The sequence below is a fragment of the Fragaria vesca genome, linkage group LG4 (genome assembly GCF_000184155.1).
Source record: "Fragaria vesca subsp. vesca linkage group LG4, FraVesHawaii_1.0, whole genome shotgun sequence".
Taxonomy (NCBI): domain Eukaryota; kingdom Viridiplantae; phylum Streptophyta; class Magnoliopsida; order Rosales; family Rosaceae; genus Fragaria; species Fragaria vesca.
This window is the reverse complement of record NC_020494.1, coordinates 4,473,421-4,490,009: the sequence shown is the minus strand read 5'-3', so window position 1 is coordinate 4,490,009 and position 16,589 is coordinate 4,473,421. Positions and strand designations below refer to the sequence as shown.

The 16,589-nt window shown below is 36.3% G+C and overlaps 3 protein-coding genes across 3 annotated transcripts; all 3 read left to right on the top strand.

Moving 5' to 3' along the window:
• The first annotated feature begins 913 nt into the window (after positions 1-913).
• Positions 914-3,049, top strand: LOC101303027 (GDSL esterase/lipase At5g55050-like). The gene is made up of 5 exons (XM_004296471.1): positions 914-1,228; positions 1,483-1,622; positions 1,738-1,971; positions 2,102-2,342; positions 2,602-3,049. The coding sequence occupies exons 1-5, from the start codon at positions 964-966 to the stop codon at positions 2,817-2,819; spliced, it is 1,098 nt and encodes a 365-aa protein (XP_004296519.1). The 5' UTR covers positions 914-963; the 3' UTR covers positions 2,820-3,049.
• A 2,425-nt stretch (positions 3,050-5,474) lies between these two features.
• LOC101302742 (TBC1 domain family member 22B-like) lies at positions 5,475-12,052 on the top strand. The gene is made up of 10 exons (XM_004296470.1): positions 5,475-5,660; positions 6,210-6,366; positions 6,457-6,640; positions 7,702-7,772; positions 8,452-8,589; positions 8,680-8,771; positions 9,937-10,208; positions 10,434-10,519; positions 10,687-10,788; positions 11,674-12,052. The coding sequence occupies exons 1-10, from the start codon at positions 5,536-5,538 to the stop codon at positions 11,836-11,838; spliced, it is 1,392 nt and encodes a 463-aa protein (XP_004296518.1). The 5' UTR covers positions 5,475-5,535; the 3' UTR covers positions 11,839-12,052.
• Positions 12,053-12,942: 890 nt separating this feature from the next.
• On the top strand, positions 12,943-14,254 carry LOC101302444 (early nodulin-like protein 2-like). The gene is made up of 2 exons (XM_004296469.1): positions 12,943-13,332; positions 13,456-14,254. The coding sequence occupies exons 1-2, from the start codon at positions 13,158-13,160 to the stop codon at positions 14,025-14,027; spliced, it is 747 nt and encodes a 248-aa protein (XP_004296517.1). The 5' UTR covers positions 12,943-13,157; the 3' UTR covers positions 14,028-14,254.
• Positions 14,255-16,589: the final 2,335 nt, after the last annotated feature.

Here is a 16,589-nt window from a genome sequence, read left to right as displayed (position 1 = left end):
TCACTCACCAACCCTTGATCATTGGTAGGTAGCTACCCATGCTGCCCTTTCTTTCACGGCACGCAGATTTTTCTCGGAAGCATAATTTGAAGAACATGTTAATGTAAGAAGTAGAAGCATAAACAAAAGAACATGTTAAATTAACTTTTTTTAAATGATAATATAAATAAAGATTAGTTAGATACGTCGTTAAAATTGTCACATACTATGTATGATTGTCATAAAAATCTACATATACAATATGAAATTAAGCAGAAATTTGAATTTATGACGTTTGCTTCCGAGAACGTCATAGAAAGATCATATAATGACGATAATTTGTTTTTGTTGTCGGTCAAACTTTTGTTGGGTAGTACTAGTAGTGAGAGTAACTCACACAGTTATAAACATGGATTGCATAGTTAGGTGTGATAACGCAAATGGAATCAAAATGGTAACTTTCGAGTTTATCTACTTTAACATAGCACATGAAGCTACTTCTTTTATGGGTTAATCATTCCAATAACATTATGTGAGTGAGCACATGATCACATGGTCACACTTCTAAATTCTGTAAGAAATATCGTTTACGTTTTGATATGTTAGAAACTACGTCAAAAATAAATGAGTCAAGTACTAGTGCTTATCCACGAACCACAGAATGTGTTTGTCACCAGGGTTTTTAGAAGTATCTGATTCTATTCCCCTTAAACAATATTGAACAAAATAGATTAGTTGTCCAAGAACACTTTGCTCACTGGCAAAAGTACAAAACTAATTTCGTTATTCCAAAATAAGAGCTTTCAGGAGTAGTAGTGATCGAGCCCACACGGCTAAAACGTCTTCGGTCTATTCACACACGACAATATACAGTACTTCATCAACTTATCTCCCACTATATAAGAGTTGCGTTTTGATCCACTTATTCATCACCACTACCCACAAGCATATCGATCTCAGTATCTCAAACCAAATCCCAGAACCATGGCCATGGAAGCTTGCAGTGTTTCTCCTACGACCTTCTTCACCATCTTCTCCATTATCCTTTCTGTGTTCATCGCTTTCTCAGATGCTCAGTCGACGGTTCCGGCTATTTACATCTTCGGAGACTCCTTATTGGATGTTGGTAACAACAATTACCTTACCGTCTCTGTCGCCAAGGCAAATTTTCCTCACAACGGTATCGATTTTCCGACCAAGAAAGCAACCGGGAGGTTTTCCAATGGCAAGAATTCTGCAGATTTCTTGGGTAGGTTTTTGTTCATGGTACTAAACAAGTATATATGCATGTAAGCATGTTGATTGATTCATTCTATATGCTTATATTCACACCATGTATCATGCATGTTGTGTCATCAAATTGAACGCTAGCTCAATCTATTATGCGTGTACTTTTTGAGTGGAAGTTTCACTTTCCTTGAGTGTCGTTATGTAACGGTTCTCTGCTATATAACTGATATATATTCGAACATATATGTAACAACACTTCCTTTTGATGAGCAGCTGAGAAAGTAGGGTTGCCAACTTCCCCACCATACCTGTCACTTGTATCAAAATCCAATAAGCAAAAGGGGTCCTTCGTGGCCGGAGTTAGCTTCGCCTCTGGAGGGGCTGGAATCTTCAACGGCACCGATGATGAATATGTAAGTAACTACTGAAATAAAAGACTTCCATAGTTCAAATCCAATATATGGGTGTGAAATTCAGCTGTTAGAATAAGTGATGTTCTAAATTACTTTTATCTGTATATTGTTACAGCGTCAGTCACTACCTTTGACAAAACAAGTAGGCTACTATGCACAAGTGTGTGCAGAGCTTCAGCAACAATTAGGAACTCAAGCTGCCCAAGCTCATCTAGCGAAATCTCTACATGTTGTTCTTATTGGAAGCAACGACGTTTTCGGCTACTTAGATTCATCTAACACCCAAAAGCAATATACACCGGACCAGTATGTCAGTTTGATGCTGTCTACCCTTAAACAACACTTGCAGGTAAAAAAAATAAAAATAAGAAGAAGAAGAAGAAGAAGAAGAAGAAGTTAACTTTGATCATATGTGCATAGTTGATGTTCTTATACTTAATTTCAGTGCTCAACGTTGTCCACTCTTCTTTTGTTGGCAGAGAATACATAGTCTTGGTGCTCGGAAATTCGTTATTCTCGGCACTGGACCAGTTGGATGTTGTCCGGCAAGAAGGAGTAAAACAGGAGACTGCAATGAGTTAGGAAACTCCATCTCGTTAAAGTATAGTGATGGCCTCAAGTCAATGATGCAGCAATTGAAACCAGCATTGGGCATCAACTACTCCTTCTTCGAGACTTATAGCATTTTCCGTAACATCGTCCAAACTCCTTCTTCTTACGGTACTCCTATCTCGATCCCTTATGATTTTCTATATTAGTGAAAATCAATGTACTACTTTCAAACAGTGTATCATGTTATATTACCAAACTGTCAATTTCCATGTGCATGATTCGTCGATTTACTCGATTAGATGATCAAACTTTGCTTTATGTTCTTGTTTTTATTACCAGTTGGATAACCTAACATGCTAGAAGTTTCGTAACAGAATGTGACCCTCGATCGAACGAAGGCTAATCGCATTTGGTGCTTTTGTTTCAGGATTCAATGAGACTAAAGCTGCATGCTGTGGCCTCGGCTATCTTAACGCAAAGGTTCCTTGTCTACCAGTCGCATCCTACTGCTCCAATAGAAGGGATCATATGTTCTGGGATCTTTTCCATCCTACAGAGGCAACTCACAAAATCTTAGTGGAACATCTTTTTGAGGGTTCCGCATACTCATTTCCAATGAATGTGAAGAAGTTAGTTTCTCTCTGAAAGCTCAAAAATATATAGAGGGAGAGTGTACGTAAAGAGTGTACGTAAAGTTCACTATGTAATTAGAACAGAAGAAAGATATATCATATATGTGATTCGGAAAACACCTTATTCTAATTACAGAGAGGGACATATATATTTAACCAACTACGTACGTTAGTTGATCGGTACGTTGTAAAACATGCACAACGTGGTTAAGGTTACTAAGAAATATTCCTAAGTAACTCAGGACTCAGGATGTTGAGTAGTTCATGACTGTGTATGTTCAAGCATGATTCCATAGCATAAGTTGAGCAAAAAAGACCATTATTGAGATATCAATCTCACATCGGGAATATGACTTGTATTTACCCATTGTTAATTGGTTTTAGATGTGAAACCAGACTACTTTATCAACCATAACGAAGTTGCATGTAGCCATAAACAACAAGTGAGTAAACATATATCAGAAACGTATTGGCCTTGAAATAAATCAAATAGCCACAAAGAAGAAAAAAAACTAGCTAGCGAAGTAAGGCTACTCACTGGATTGCTTTTGTTGGCTTCGATCTGTACAAAAACCCCAGAAGGCCACAAGAGTCTTGACTTGTTAAAGCACGTCGTACTTTTCCTCAATATAGATTTGTCTAGTAGTTTATTTTCTTCTGCTAATAGTTGCCATGCGAACATGCGACTTATGTATGAGATTTGTTGAGTAGATTTGCGTTAGTTCAGTGATCAAAACTTAGTTTGGATCGATGATCTATTGGTTCAAAACTTGAAGTTATGGAATGAAGCTGTTGGCATCTTATACGTTAATACGTACCATATCATCAAGACAATTAGTGATAAGCATTAAGCAATATTGCTCTCAGATTAATTAATTAAGCCTAAATTTCATGATTATGGATCAGGATTACTCAAGGACTCGAGGCCTAGAAAAAGTATAAGCTCCAAACAAGAGTATAACGTACTCCGTCTATAAGGCAATCTACATAATTAGAGCATTCGTCGTACGCTTCACATTGTGCTCTGGAACGTATTAGCCTAGGTGTGGAGTCATGCATGAATCTCATTTATTATATAAGGGCATCTTCAGTACACGGCGTGTATCTACACATATATATATATATATATATGTGAATAGTCAAAATTAGAGGAGATAATATAGAAACATGGTGATCAAACATATGAATTGTTATAAATAGTTAAGATTGTACTGTGTATTTACACATCGTGCATACAAGAATTTTTCCTTACTATATGTACAGATTTAAGACCAATAGACCATGAATGAATAAAATGCACTCATATTTGTGTAGCTTATTTTCGCCGGACACAAAGGTGGAGAAATCGTGCCACAATACAAACAGTCTCTTCTGTTCGCTTTAATATTTTTCCAATCGGATCATCATTTGCTTTTCGTTTTGACTCTTTATCTTGTGGATGTAATTGTGGTTTTAGTTTGTAGTTTTTTAATTTTCAAAGATTGTACATCATATATATCTAATAGCTAATTAAAGTTAACAGTGTATGAATGACTAGATTAGACACAGATTAACCGAGAGATGCATGTGTATGAATGTAAATGTATTGCGGATGGGCTTCGATTCTGGGGGTGGTTCATTCGCACTTCTTATCTCCGCCCATGCTAGTGATGACAGTGATGATTATCAGGCAACATAATTTATCGTACCACTGTTATGTACCTTTTATGAGTGCTATTCAAATACCGGGACCAGATGTAGGAATGTTTGCTTAGGAGTTTCTTGTGTTTTCCATCTTTTATTGTTATGGTGTCATAAGTGTATAGCATATATATTTTATTGATTTGTTAGGGATTCTCGATCGTTCAAGCTAAACATGCGTGACAATTCGTAACTTCGGAAATTTAGACCATGATACATATAATTTCCTCATAATGACTGTGCAATGTATGCTGTAGTGATTTGTTGTTATTCATAAATATCCCACCTCAACGGCTCAACCAATACCATATGTCATTTGTTTTTTCGACAAAAATGATTTGGGTCTGAGAGTCTTCACAAAGGCACATCACAATTTTCCCTAAAGTTGTAACAAATCATAGTCATCTCACAGTAGTTATCATTTCAACAACTGAAACTGGCTACAACGAATCAAACAAATATATATATATATATATATATATAAGACTCTTTCAACAAGAGATTTTTTTGTTTATTTCTAAGGATAGGGTATTTAACGAACTTTCCGATCATAAAATCACATCTCCACCATTTAATTTGTAGGTCTATATGAGTAGATCATTTTCACAAGTTTTTAGAAGATTTGGTGATCGTTAAGTCGTCTAAAACTTTGATTACTTTTAATAAAGTTGAACGGTTTAGGTTTGTCAGAAAGTGTTGAATTTATTATTTAATCTCAACCATCTAAAATTATTAAAAAAACATATCTAATGTTGAGTTGTTATCCTTAAAAATGAACAAAAAAAAATGATTCCTCGTTAGAAAGACCTGATATATATATGCAAGACAAAGAAAAAAAAACAAAAAATAAAAATAAAACACGAGGAAAAAAAATAGAAGAAGAAGAAGCCTGAAGCACGAACTTGTTATTTTGTATGTGAATTTTAGAAAATTTTATCTGTTCTTTTCGATTTTTGCTTTTCCTATATTTCTCTGGGTAAAAGTTCTGAGAGAAAAAGACCAATAAACAGAACAGATACACTATGATCTCATTGTAGATACACACAACCATGAGGAACAACAGCAACGACAACAAGAGCAATCAAAGCTCTGGTGGAGAAGACCATCACTCCCAAGAAAGTTCCATCTCAACCCCTGAATCAAGATTCAACCAGACCCTCAGAAATGTTCAAGGGTACCCCAATTTTCATCTCACTTCTCATTCCTTACTCATTTTGGCTTTGCTCTTCATCAGATTTGAATACCCCATTTCGAAATGAAGCTTCTGCCTTTTGTATTATTAGAATGTCCAACACCCCAAAGCATAGATTTTGATTTCGAAATTCCAATAGATGAGACATTGAATATTGGCTTTGTTGATTTGGAATGCATTAGATAGCAATCAGTGGGAAAAGTTATTTGATTTGTGAAATCTCTGTAAATTGGAGAAATTGGGTGCTCTGCTTTTCTGGTTTGGTGGGAACATGTGGCAGAACAGAAGCAATCTGGCAATGTAAATCTAGAGTTGGATGTGAGAGTTTGGTTTTATTGTACTTAGTTTCCTGCCATCGATTTTGTTAGTGCAATGTAAAGTTGATTTCATATAGCCGAAATTTGGTGATGGTAGATACGATTTGATGATGGTAGTTTTTACTTTTACTGGATTGTAGCTATCAAATTAGCTATTCTGAACAAGATCAATTGTGTTGATTGTAATTAGTTTAATATTTATTTGTTTGTCTAGGTTGCTCAAAGGTCGCAGTATGCCTGGTAAAGTATTGCTGACGAGGAGATCAGAGCTGGTAGATCAATCAAACACACAAGAACCCGCGCTAAATTATGCAAGGAGCTTCTCATACAATGATGCTGAAACAAGTGTTAGCATATCAAAGGCATTGGAGGTTTGATTTGATATGCTTTTTGTCTTATAAATTTTGGAAACCTAGGAATTCGATGAGCGTGGAAAAACTGATTCTTTATTTCTGAACTAGGAAGCATTTGAGAGCCCAAGTGAGCCGAACGCCAATGAAAGTGTAAATAAGTTAAAAATATCAACCTCGAATGTTGAGAATACTTCCAAAGGTCCTCAGAAATCCGTTATTGGTGCTAGAGCAACTGATTCTGCTCGAGTTATGAAGTTCACTAAGGTCCTTTCTGGGACCACAGTGATATTAGGTACGATAACATGTTCTTTACATTTTTCTCTCAGTTCTTTCTCCCTGATATCTATTGATGAAGTTATATTGATATTGCTGGGCATCTTCCAGGTGTTGCTTTAGTAGTTGCTATGAGATATTGAAGTATATTTCTTTTATAAGTTTAAAGTATAGATGAATCACATGTCAGTTGGAACTTCATAAGATATCACTAAAGAATCTGAACAACCAGCTGCTGCTTCCATAAAGGTAGTTTTTCAAACTTTAAAAGAATGGAAAAGATGATGATCAATATTATCCCTTGTTTCATGTAGTCTAACATTCACCCTCATAATCTTCCTACATGTATTACTCTACCATAATCCATAATCCAAACAAATATCCTCACATATTTTAGCCTTCCAGATCAGGTGATATAGGTTCAAATTTTGGAGGGAGTTGAACGATTCACCAGTTTACCACTTATAATAAGACTTGCACGCAACAGCCCAGAACCTGAAGTTTCCAATACTATTTGCTCTACTCTCAATCAAAAAGAGTAAAGTGAAGTCTCCCCTTTGTCCTAGTCATTCACATTTGGATAGATATAATTTTTTTTTCTTTTGAAATGCTTGGATAGATATAAAAGCTCCTGTTTTTGGAAAAAATAAACGGAGACTTGAGAATTATTGACAATTGATATATTATTGATACTTTATGAGAGCTAGATAATCTATAAACACATGCAAAATCCCCTCTCTCCACTAGACCTCTAATGTGCTCCCTATCTCCCACCACTAGACAAATATAAGCAGAGATACAAGTGATGCCCTGGGTTCTGGGTTTTGTTATTTTGCATTTTAGACCAGTTGTGTATTTACCTATTGCTGTGATTCATGGGATCATTAACTGAAATCTCAATTTGTGCAGTTGTTAATATTATTCTGGAATAATGAAGCATTTGATTTTGGTTTTCTATATTACTCTGTTGATAGATCTATTTCTTCAACAAATTTTCTTTTACTGCAAATGGAACTGTGGTGTTCATATCTTTCCTTTTTTTTAATTAATTTTTTATTTTTTATTTTTTTATTTGTGTAGAGAAGTTGCGTGAGTTGGCTTGGAGTGGCATACCACCATATATGCGACCTGATGTGTGGAGGCTTCTTTTGGTAAGCTCAATGGTTTGAAACTCCTAGAAGCAATATGAAAAGATTTGGATATGTTATGGAACTTCGATCAGATATTTAAGCTACATATTTAGCTTTTTTAAGGCGACAAAAATATAGAAGTATTGACTACGATAGACATGAATATATGTGGGTCAGCAATATACGTGAATACTGAATAGTATTATACACTTTCTATGGCTTCCATTTGGTATACTAGGCTTATGAAAGGCCTAAGAGGCCAGTCAAACTCCCTAATTTGGAATCTGACAAAAGAAATTGGTTCCCTAACCAGGCGATAGGGAGCATTAGTGATATAGAACCTGCAAGGTTGTCCTTGTGCCCCCATTAGAATTGCTGGTTTTCGTGGTTTTTTTTAAAAGTTTATATGTTACAAACATCTATGCAGAACGGGGAAGTAGGTGTTTAGTTTCATGCAGTTGTATCCATTGCTCAGCCATGTGTTGAACCTGAGGTTCATGTATATGTGACTTCTTTCCTTCACTATTCTATTAATTTTTTCTTGTTTTCTTATAACAATTGTTTTGGTAATTGGAATTAGTATTAAAATTAGCTTCTGGTCTTAGAGAGGCTAATTTTATTTCTCCTATTTTTAACCTGGGTTAGCTTTATCTAGTTGATGTTTTTGCTTGTTTGAAATTAAAATATTAACTTACAACAGGGATATGCACCATCTAATTCAGATAGAAGGGAGGGAGTTCTAAGAAGGAAGCGCCTCGAGTATCTTGACTGTGTTTCTCAATACTATGACATTCCAGATACTGAGCGTTCAGATGATGAGATAAACATGCTTCGTCAGGTACTTATTTAATATATAATTATTAATCTAGGTTGACGCAAATACACTCTTTTTGATGGTTTTGACAAATACAGTTTTTTTCCTTGTTAGATTTCTGTTGATTGCCCAAGAACCGTGCCGGATGTGTCTTTTTTTCAGCAAGAGCAAGTCCAGAAATCCTTGGAGCGCATCCTTTACACATGGTACCTATTTCTTATTACATACTTTCTTATTTTCATTCAACTATTTGAATTTTACAAATTCAATGTTGTATGCTATGCTTTCATCTATTTGGTCTGCTGATTCCTTAGAGTGAAGTGTAAATGCTGCTACTGTATAAACGGGATGGGTTATGTAGAAATTCCAGACCAATTCTCATATTTGTAGGGTTAATCCAGACAGCTTTATTAGAATAGAATATGAGACACATTTTCTTCCTGCATCATTGACCATCTTAGTGCCTTGCATCGGCCTGAAAACCATGACAATAATGCTTTAACAGCTCTGTTCTTCAGATGCGTTTAATTACTTGTCAAATGTCAAGGACATTCTCTTTCTGTGCCCTATAGGTACCAAAGTAGTTCTAGCCTGAATCTGTCTCTACCTGTGCTAGCAGTGCTAAGTTGGAAATGACTTGTTTGGGTTTACATGTACCACGAACTCTACACCCTATATACTGGGAGGTTTAATGTTGGTTGACAATGTGCATTAAGAGGACTGGTAAGGGGTATGATTCTCATACTATAATTCTCACTTATGCCAACATATTTTTGGATGCCAAATATTGGACCAACTAGGGATTTTATGGAGAATGAAGAACACTCACAGAGTCACAGAGCTAGTTAATAAAATGGTTCACCCTTGATTGGGCTCCACTGGGTGGTCTAGCATTGTTACTATATTTCTATATGTTATGTGTTACAATGGGTGTGGCCGGTTGTAGATGTGAACCATGCATGCATGAATTGTGAGTAGTAACAGGCCTCTTATGCTCCAATGACTAGCCTCAGTTAAGTCGACATCTTTTTTGGCCCTCATTTCCCCTAATTGAGAACCTTAGCAGCCGATAAATCCTGGTCCTTGATAAGGAGTCTGTTCTAGACTTCTAGTTCTCTATAATTTAGAATCGCTCTAGGACAACAACGAGATCATGTGTGTTAAAATATGCAATGCAATGCTAATATTATATAAGTAAACTGTATGTGGCAAAGTGAATATTTTCGGCACTTATTGGATTCCACTGATGATTTCGATGTGGAATATGGTCTCTAGAGGCCATCATTTTGATGCTTTTTTCTTTTGTATATTTAATTAATTGTTAGGATTATGGGATATGTTTTCAAACTTACCTCTCCTGATGTCTTTCAGGGCAATTCGACATCCTGCAAGTGGATATGTTCAGGGAATAAATGATCTTGTTACTCCCTTTCTTGTGGTTTTCTTGTCAGAATACTTGGACGGTAGTGTGGATAGTTGGTCAATCTCTGATCTGTCTTCCGATCAAATATCTACAGTAGAAGCTGATTGCTATTGGTGCCTATCAAAGCTACTTGATGGTATGCAAGACCATTACACATTTGCTCAGCCAGGGATCCAGAGGCTTGTGTTCAAGCTAAAGGAATTGGTCAGGCGAATTGATGGTAAACCTTCTTCTTTTTTTCCTGATTCTTGCACCCTTTTTCTTGCATGAATATTTTAGGAAGCTGGTTTTGTTAAAGGACAGACCAACTTTTGCTTATATAATAAAGACTTTTGTGTGTAATACCTTCAAGAAATAGCAATTCCTCAAACGGTGGGATGCAAGAAGCATATCAAAATATCATCTTTCATGTATTTACTCGTTATCTTTTCCCTTGTTGCACTAGAACCTGTATCTAGACATGTGGAGGAGCAAGGGCTGGAATTTCTTCAGTTTGCTTTCCGGTGGTTCAACTGTCTTTTAATACGTGAGGTTTGTTATTAGAGATTTATTCTCTAGTTTTCTCTATCTTATATTCATATGCTGTGTACAAAGTGATCATAATTTTGGTTATTTTTGAAATCCAAATTTTAACAGGACCATGTGCTTTTTTCCTTTATCCTGTGCTAATGGCAGTTTCTGTTTATTGCCCTGTTTAGATTCCCTTCCAACTTATTTCCCGCCTGTGGGATACATATCTTGCTGAAGGAGATGCATTGCCAGATTTCCTTGTGTATATTTTTGCCAGTTTTCTTTTAACGGTAAGATCAAACTTTGCTTGTGTACACTTTCCTTGCGCACACATTTATATATGTTACTTGTAAGGTTTTGACATAAGGAAATCTGTCTATTTATCAGACTTTGATTGGAATGTGTCTATTGTTAGGCTTTAATAAGAAAGAGTGTGTGGATTTATTTGTTTATTAACAATGTGTTTTCTTTGCCTATTTGATGAAGTTTTCAAGTTTTGAACATGGAAAAGAAATTAATGAAAATTTCGCACCATATATGATAAAAACAATCTCATTGTTAAGTCCTTGTATAGAAGGTTTTGAAGAATTCTTTTATATGCAGTCATTGCATGCAGCATGTTCCACACTTGTTTTTCTTTTAACACAAACAGCGGATATCTTTTCTTTGTTCTCAATTAAACCTGCCGAATTTACCCTCATATCTTTTCAGTGGTTGTATTTATACACTCCATGACTTGCTCAGTTAGTCTCACTTATTTATTTCTCTCTCCAGCAAATCAAATTTATCCCTTTGAAAAACAATATTTCTACTATTTTCCTCTGCGACACCTTGAATTCTTTGACTGCCATAGCCAAGTACCTATGCTGGTTTTTCTCAATGCCATCCAGATATTATTCTGATCCACAGAATGTTGATGGCAAGAAATGCCATCTATGGAACTGAAGAAAGTTGATGGACCTGAGGAGTATATTTGTGTCTTCTAATAACGAGATGACCTAGTTTCCGGATGTTAAAGTTGCCATCTAAGCTAGGATACTAAACTGTAATATTTGGCCATATACCCTATTTTCTGTTACTGCCATAAATCCATGGTCTGCTTAGTTTGCATCAGATTTTGATTTGGCAATGAAATGGATGTCAAGAACTTAATTTTAATCTCTGATTTGATTCAGTGGTCAGAGGAGCTCAAGAAGCTTGATTTCCAAGAGTTGGTCATGTTTCTTCAACACCTACCAACTCATAACTGGACTGACCAGGAACTTGAGATGGTGCTTTCAAGAGCTTTCATGTGGCACAGTATGTTTAACAGCTCTCCCAGACATTTAGCCACCGGCTGAAAAGCAATTCATAATTCTCTCATCTATCATCAGTTTTCTAATTCTTTTTACTCTTCTGGTTTCTGTTAATTTTTTCTTCACAACAATCGTTTTCTGTTCCCATTATATTGTGATATCAGGTGTCTGTAATATTTGTATTTTGAGCATTTCTTGTAGAATCCTTTGAAAAATGGTGAAACAGAAATATGAATTGATGTATTCTTGTTTCTTTGGATAGAGCTGAGGGAATTTGTAGTTTGTAATCTGTAATCCAGTATTTGGCATCATTTGTTTATAAATGTTTCCCCGAGTCCATTGATATAGCAAACTGAAATATCGCAGCAACCATTTCGAGCCATCAATACGTGCAGGTTCCTTGATGCAGTAGCTAATCTGATCATGTCAAAGTTTATTTGAATGTAAAGAAAGAACTTATAATCAAGAAGTGTTAAAGGTTCAATCAAAAAAAAAAACAAAAAGTGTTTAAAGGAAAAAAGATGAGTCAGTTGTAGTTTAGTAGTGGTACGTGGAAATGGTTGAGTACAGCTACACTTCTTAACCCAACTCCTAACTCTATCTCTGTGGAACTTTTTGGTCAAGGTCATCTGCTTTGTGTGGCTTTCCTAACTCTAGCTGGTTTTAAGGTTTTGTGTACATTTTGCAAACTTAATATACCTTCTATATTCTCACAAAACTTGAGGCACTTAAACCAGTTAATCTGGTTTGCTCGATAATGTAGATTTCTCTTTTTCTCATGCTCTTTTGTTGTAATTTGTCCGTTGAGAATCATAAACATACATAATAGATCATACTTTTACCACAACAAGAAACGAGAAACATGCGATTAAAGAAAACGGTAACATATAGTAATTCCTCTTGCAATCCAACTCGATCCTTCCCTCATCACCTTTAAGCTTCTTCAACAACTCATACATAACACACCACAATTATGTTTCCAATACATCCGTTTTTTCTTAAAAATTGAAAATCAAACAAAATACGACCGTTAAGTCGCTATGATCACGCCACGTGTAAGGTTTCTACAGCATGCAATCATACCATACCTGAAATTTAAACGTACGTTCCTTCCTTACCATGTTCACACAAGCTTATAGCAACGGTAAAAAACTTGCGCCCAAGTCTTTATAACCCAAGACACCCCTAGCTTCAGTTTCCATTCTCTATTTTCTCGTTCTCTGTGAGTCTGTATCAAATTCAATCATTTTCACTGCGGATATACATCATATTCTGTTATATAAAGTATTGGTGGCCTTCGCTCACACTAGTCCTGTGATCTAGCTCGGTTCCGATTTCGGATTTCGGATTTCGGATTTTCTCTCATGGAGTTTGGGAGATTTCTGTGCCTCTTGTTCTTGGTTTGCTTGACGTGTTTTCTCCCTGCAACAGAAGGTTACAAGTTTTACGTTGGTGGAAGAGATGGGTGGGTTTTGAAACCATCTGAGAGTTACAATCACTGGGCTGAGAGGAATAGGTTCCAAGTCAATGACACTCTCTGTAAGATATATATGCTTATCTCTCTTTTTCATTTCTTCTTTGCGATATACGAGTCTGATCATGTATTAATATGGTTTGTTCAATTTGGTATTAAGTTTTGATGAATGGAAATATATGTGACAGATTTCAAGTACAACAAAGGATCGGACTCGGTTCTGGTGGTGAACAAGGACAACTTCTTCAACTGCAACACAAGCAACCCCATTCAGAAACTAGACGAGGGCAACTCCGAGTTCAAGTTTGATAGGTCTGGACCGTTCTACTTCATCAGTGGCCAAGATGGTAACTGCGCCAATGGTCAGAAGCTGATCATCATCGTTCTCGCCGTCAGGCAGCGTCAAACTCCTCCTTCGGCTGCGCCACCACAAGGCTCAGCCCCAGCTCCAGCTCCAGCAACTGCTCCATCTTCATCATCATCACCCTCACATGCCCCAAGTACTAACCCAGTAACATCTCCAGTCCCAGCTCCGGCAGCCACTACTACTCCAACCTCGTCTCCTCCTAGCTCTGTCGGGACCGCACCAACACCGTCCGGAGATACTCCGTCCGGGGACGTGATGTCACCACCACCGGGGTCGAACCAGAACTCAACAGCACCGAAAGGAAACGGAGCGTATGGTGTAACGGCATCGAGTGTGTTGGTGTCTTCAGTTGTTGTTTTGGTCAGTTTGGCTTTTGTGAGCAGCTTTTATTAGGTCAAATTTATGGAAGTTTCATAAATTTTATTGGCATTTTTATTCATTCCATTTAGATTTTTTGTTGTTGTTGTTGCTGGGATCATATGTGTATGTTGAGAGTTGAGAGAGAGATAGAGAGGATTCATTTGGGTCCATTATTGTTTGTTTATTGTACTACAATTACCAATGGAACTTTCATAAATTTATGGAAGTTTCATAAATTTTATTGGCATTTTTATTCATTCCATTTAGATTTTTTGTTGTTGTTGTTGCTGGGATCATATGTGTATGTTGAGAGTTGAGAGAGAGATAGAGAGGATTCATTTGGGTCCATTATTGTTTGTTTATTGTACTACAATTACCAATGGAGAGGCTGATTTGGTTTGGTTGTAAATATGTGTACATCTTTCCTGAATTTTGAGTTTGCATTCTCATATTGATATAATTAAATTTGACAAGGACTAGAAAGGGAGGCATATATAGTCCTTCCAAGTGTTCACATAATTTGTGACGAGGCATAGTTCCTCTTCCACATCATGAACAGTTAGAATATAGAAGATATCATATATAATTAAGACATTCGCCATTACATTTGTAACAAACAGATTAAAAAATGTTGTCATTTAACATAGGTGATTGAATGAATTCATTTGATCGTTGGCGAGGTCTACTTTACATGATCATTATTCTAGTTTATATCTTTGATTCAAAATTTAATTAGTGGCCGGTGTTGGTGAGTTTAGGTTGATAATGCTTTTAGCATGAGTTTCTTACTCAGTTTTATTAATTTATAACTGATGATGGCCTTAATTGTTTTCTTCTTCTTGCTATATATCAGGAGCAAAAACTGAAAGTGTGCGAGTTGAATGACCGAATTAATTAAGTACGATATTTAGGTGTTGATTCTTTTAACCAGTAGAAATAGGGATCCCAAACATGAAACATAAGAGCAGCAAATGGAGATAAAAGGTGGATTTGCGTTGGGGCATATTATTGAAGAGAGACAGGATCAGTAAATATTATCATGGCTGCCTAGGAATATATGGATGCATGGATCGATGCCCCTCAAACAGTGGCACTTGATCGAACATCATCAGCCATATTGGACTGAAAGCTTTGCCTATCTCTTGGTCTTGAACCGTACGTTGCACGCATTTTTGCCATTTTACAATGAGTTTCCAATCATACGTTCCTACAAAACTATGGTGTGTGGCACGTACTTAGTCAGGCCATCGATCGTATAATACCTTTCAACTTCATGCAGGAGAAGACTCACTTTACAGGTCTTCTCCTTTGTTAATCAGAAGGTTATTGGCCGACAACACGTACTTGACAATGCAAGAACTTTATTTTTCAAAAGATCGATCACTTTATTTTTCAAAAGATCGATCGCGAAGTTGATTCAAACTTGAGTGATGGACTTGGATCATCAGGAAGCTCTTTAATAGGCAGTGACACTTGTAACTTTTCGATAAGATAACACTGAGAGAAACATTATCCTAACAGTCTAACTAGGATTTCATTATAATGCAACTGTGGTAGCAATCCTGACTATCTAGCTAGGCTTTCGTTTTCGAAGAGTTTATACGTGCTAGGGTGTGATTCATTTGCTATATATGAGGTCGGCAAGAACTAGCCAAATTATGAGTATACATGTGGTTCATATAATTCTTTGATTAAATGCTTTTCTATTATCAGTCTCTATGGTTTAAAGAGAGGTAGGCTAAATCTAGAGAGATCATTCTAAGTTTCCAACCAATTACTCGTCCTCCATCTTTGTGTGATGAGCTTTTTAATATTAGTCTGAGCTTTTCCGGAATAGTACACCAAATAAAATAAGGCTAATGGAGTGTGAAGTATTCACTGTGTTATCGTCTTCCCCAAAGAGTTCCCATTTAGTTACAAGTTTTAGGTTTGTTGCTACATTTGCAGAAACTTTCATGATAATTGCAGGTTTGCAACCTTGAGTTGGGTTTCTGTCATTACTTGGGATAACTTTTCTAAGACCTAACTAGTACTCATGTAACCTCATAAAATTTTATGCTCATCCGCCTCTACATCCTTATCAGCTTTTGATTTAGAACTGCAATTCCTCTAGAATCTCTATCCTGAATTTGTAGAGCAAGTGATCGTAAAATGCTATTATGTTTGAGTAGTGTTTATTTGATCACCGAAAGAATGTTAATATAAATTATACACCAAGTGATGATCAAATTGATTTTCTTTTGTGACATGCATCATGGCATTTTTGGATAAAATGTCAAATCAAGTTTATGAGCTGTGTGTAAATCCAAAATCTTGTCATCAAAATTATCCTGAACACCTTGACATAATGTTAGGAAAGTTCCTGATTTGTTTGCAGTTGCTTCTTCCTCAAGGAAAGCCCCTGTTCGACATGACAATAGTACAATTCATCAAATAAACAATCTCGTGACAATTTTAAGTTCCATAGAAAAACCGATAGAGCCTTTCAAGGCATTTCACTTGATTGACTATGTGATCCTCTCAGGCTTCAAGAGAAGTTTCAGATCCAATGGTACTGTTGTGCCATGTTGACAAGGCATTGGACTAGAGTTTCAT

Excerpts from the sequence above, each read along its gene's own strand:
- LOC101303027 (XM_004296471.1), top strand. The coding sequence starts at position 964 with ATGGCCATGGAAGCTTGCAGTGTTTCTCCTACGACCTTCTTCACCATC. Across the intron at positions 1,623-1,737 it reads ACGGCACCGATGATGAATAT|CGTCAGTCACTACCTTTGAC; the intron begins GTAAGTAACTAC and ends ATATTGTTACAG. Across the intron at positions 1,972-2,101 it reads CCCTTAAACAACACTTGCAG|AGAATACATAGTCTTGGTGC; the intron begins GTAAAAAAAATA and ends TTTTGTTGGCAG.
- LOC101302742 (XM_004296470.1), top strand. The coding sequence starts at position 5,536 with ATGAGGAACAACAGCAACGACAACAAGAGCAATCAAAGCTCTGGTGGA. Across the intron at positions 10,209-10,433 it reads ATTGGTCAGGCGAATTGATG|AACCTGTATCTAGACATGTG; the intron begins GTAAACCTTCTT and ends TTGTTGCACTAG. Across the intron at positions 10,789-11,673 it reads TTGCCAGTTTTCTTTTAACG|TGGTCAGAGGAGCTCAAGAA; the intron begins GTAAGATCAAAC and ends GATTTGATTCAG.
- LOC101302444 (XM_004296469.1), top strand. The coding sequence starts at position 13,158 with ATGGAGTTTGGGAGATTTCTGTGCCTCTTGTTCTTGGTTTGCTTGACG. Across the intron at positions 13,333-13,455 it reads CCAAGTCAATGACACTCTCT|ATTTCAAGTACAACAAAGGA; the intron begins GTAAGATATATA and ends TATATGTGACAG.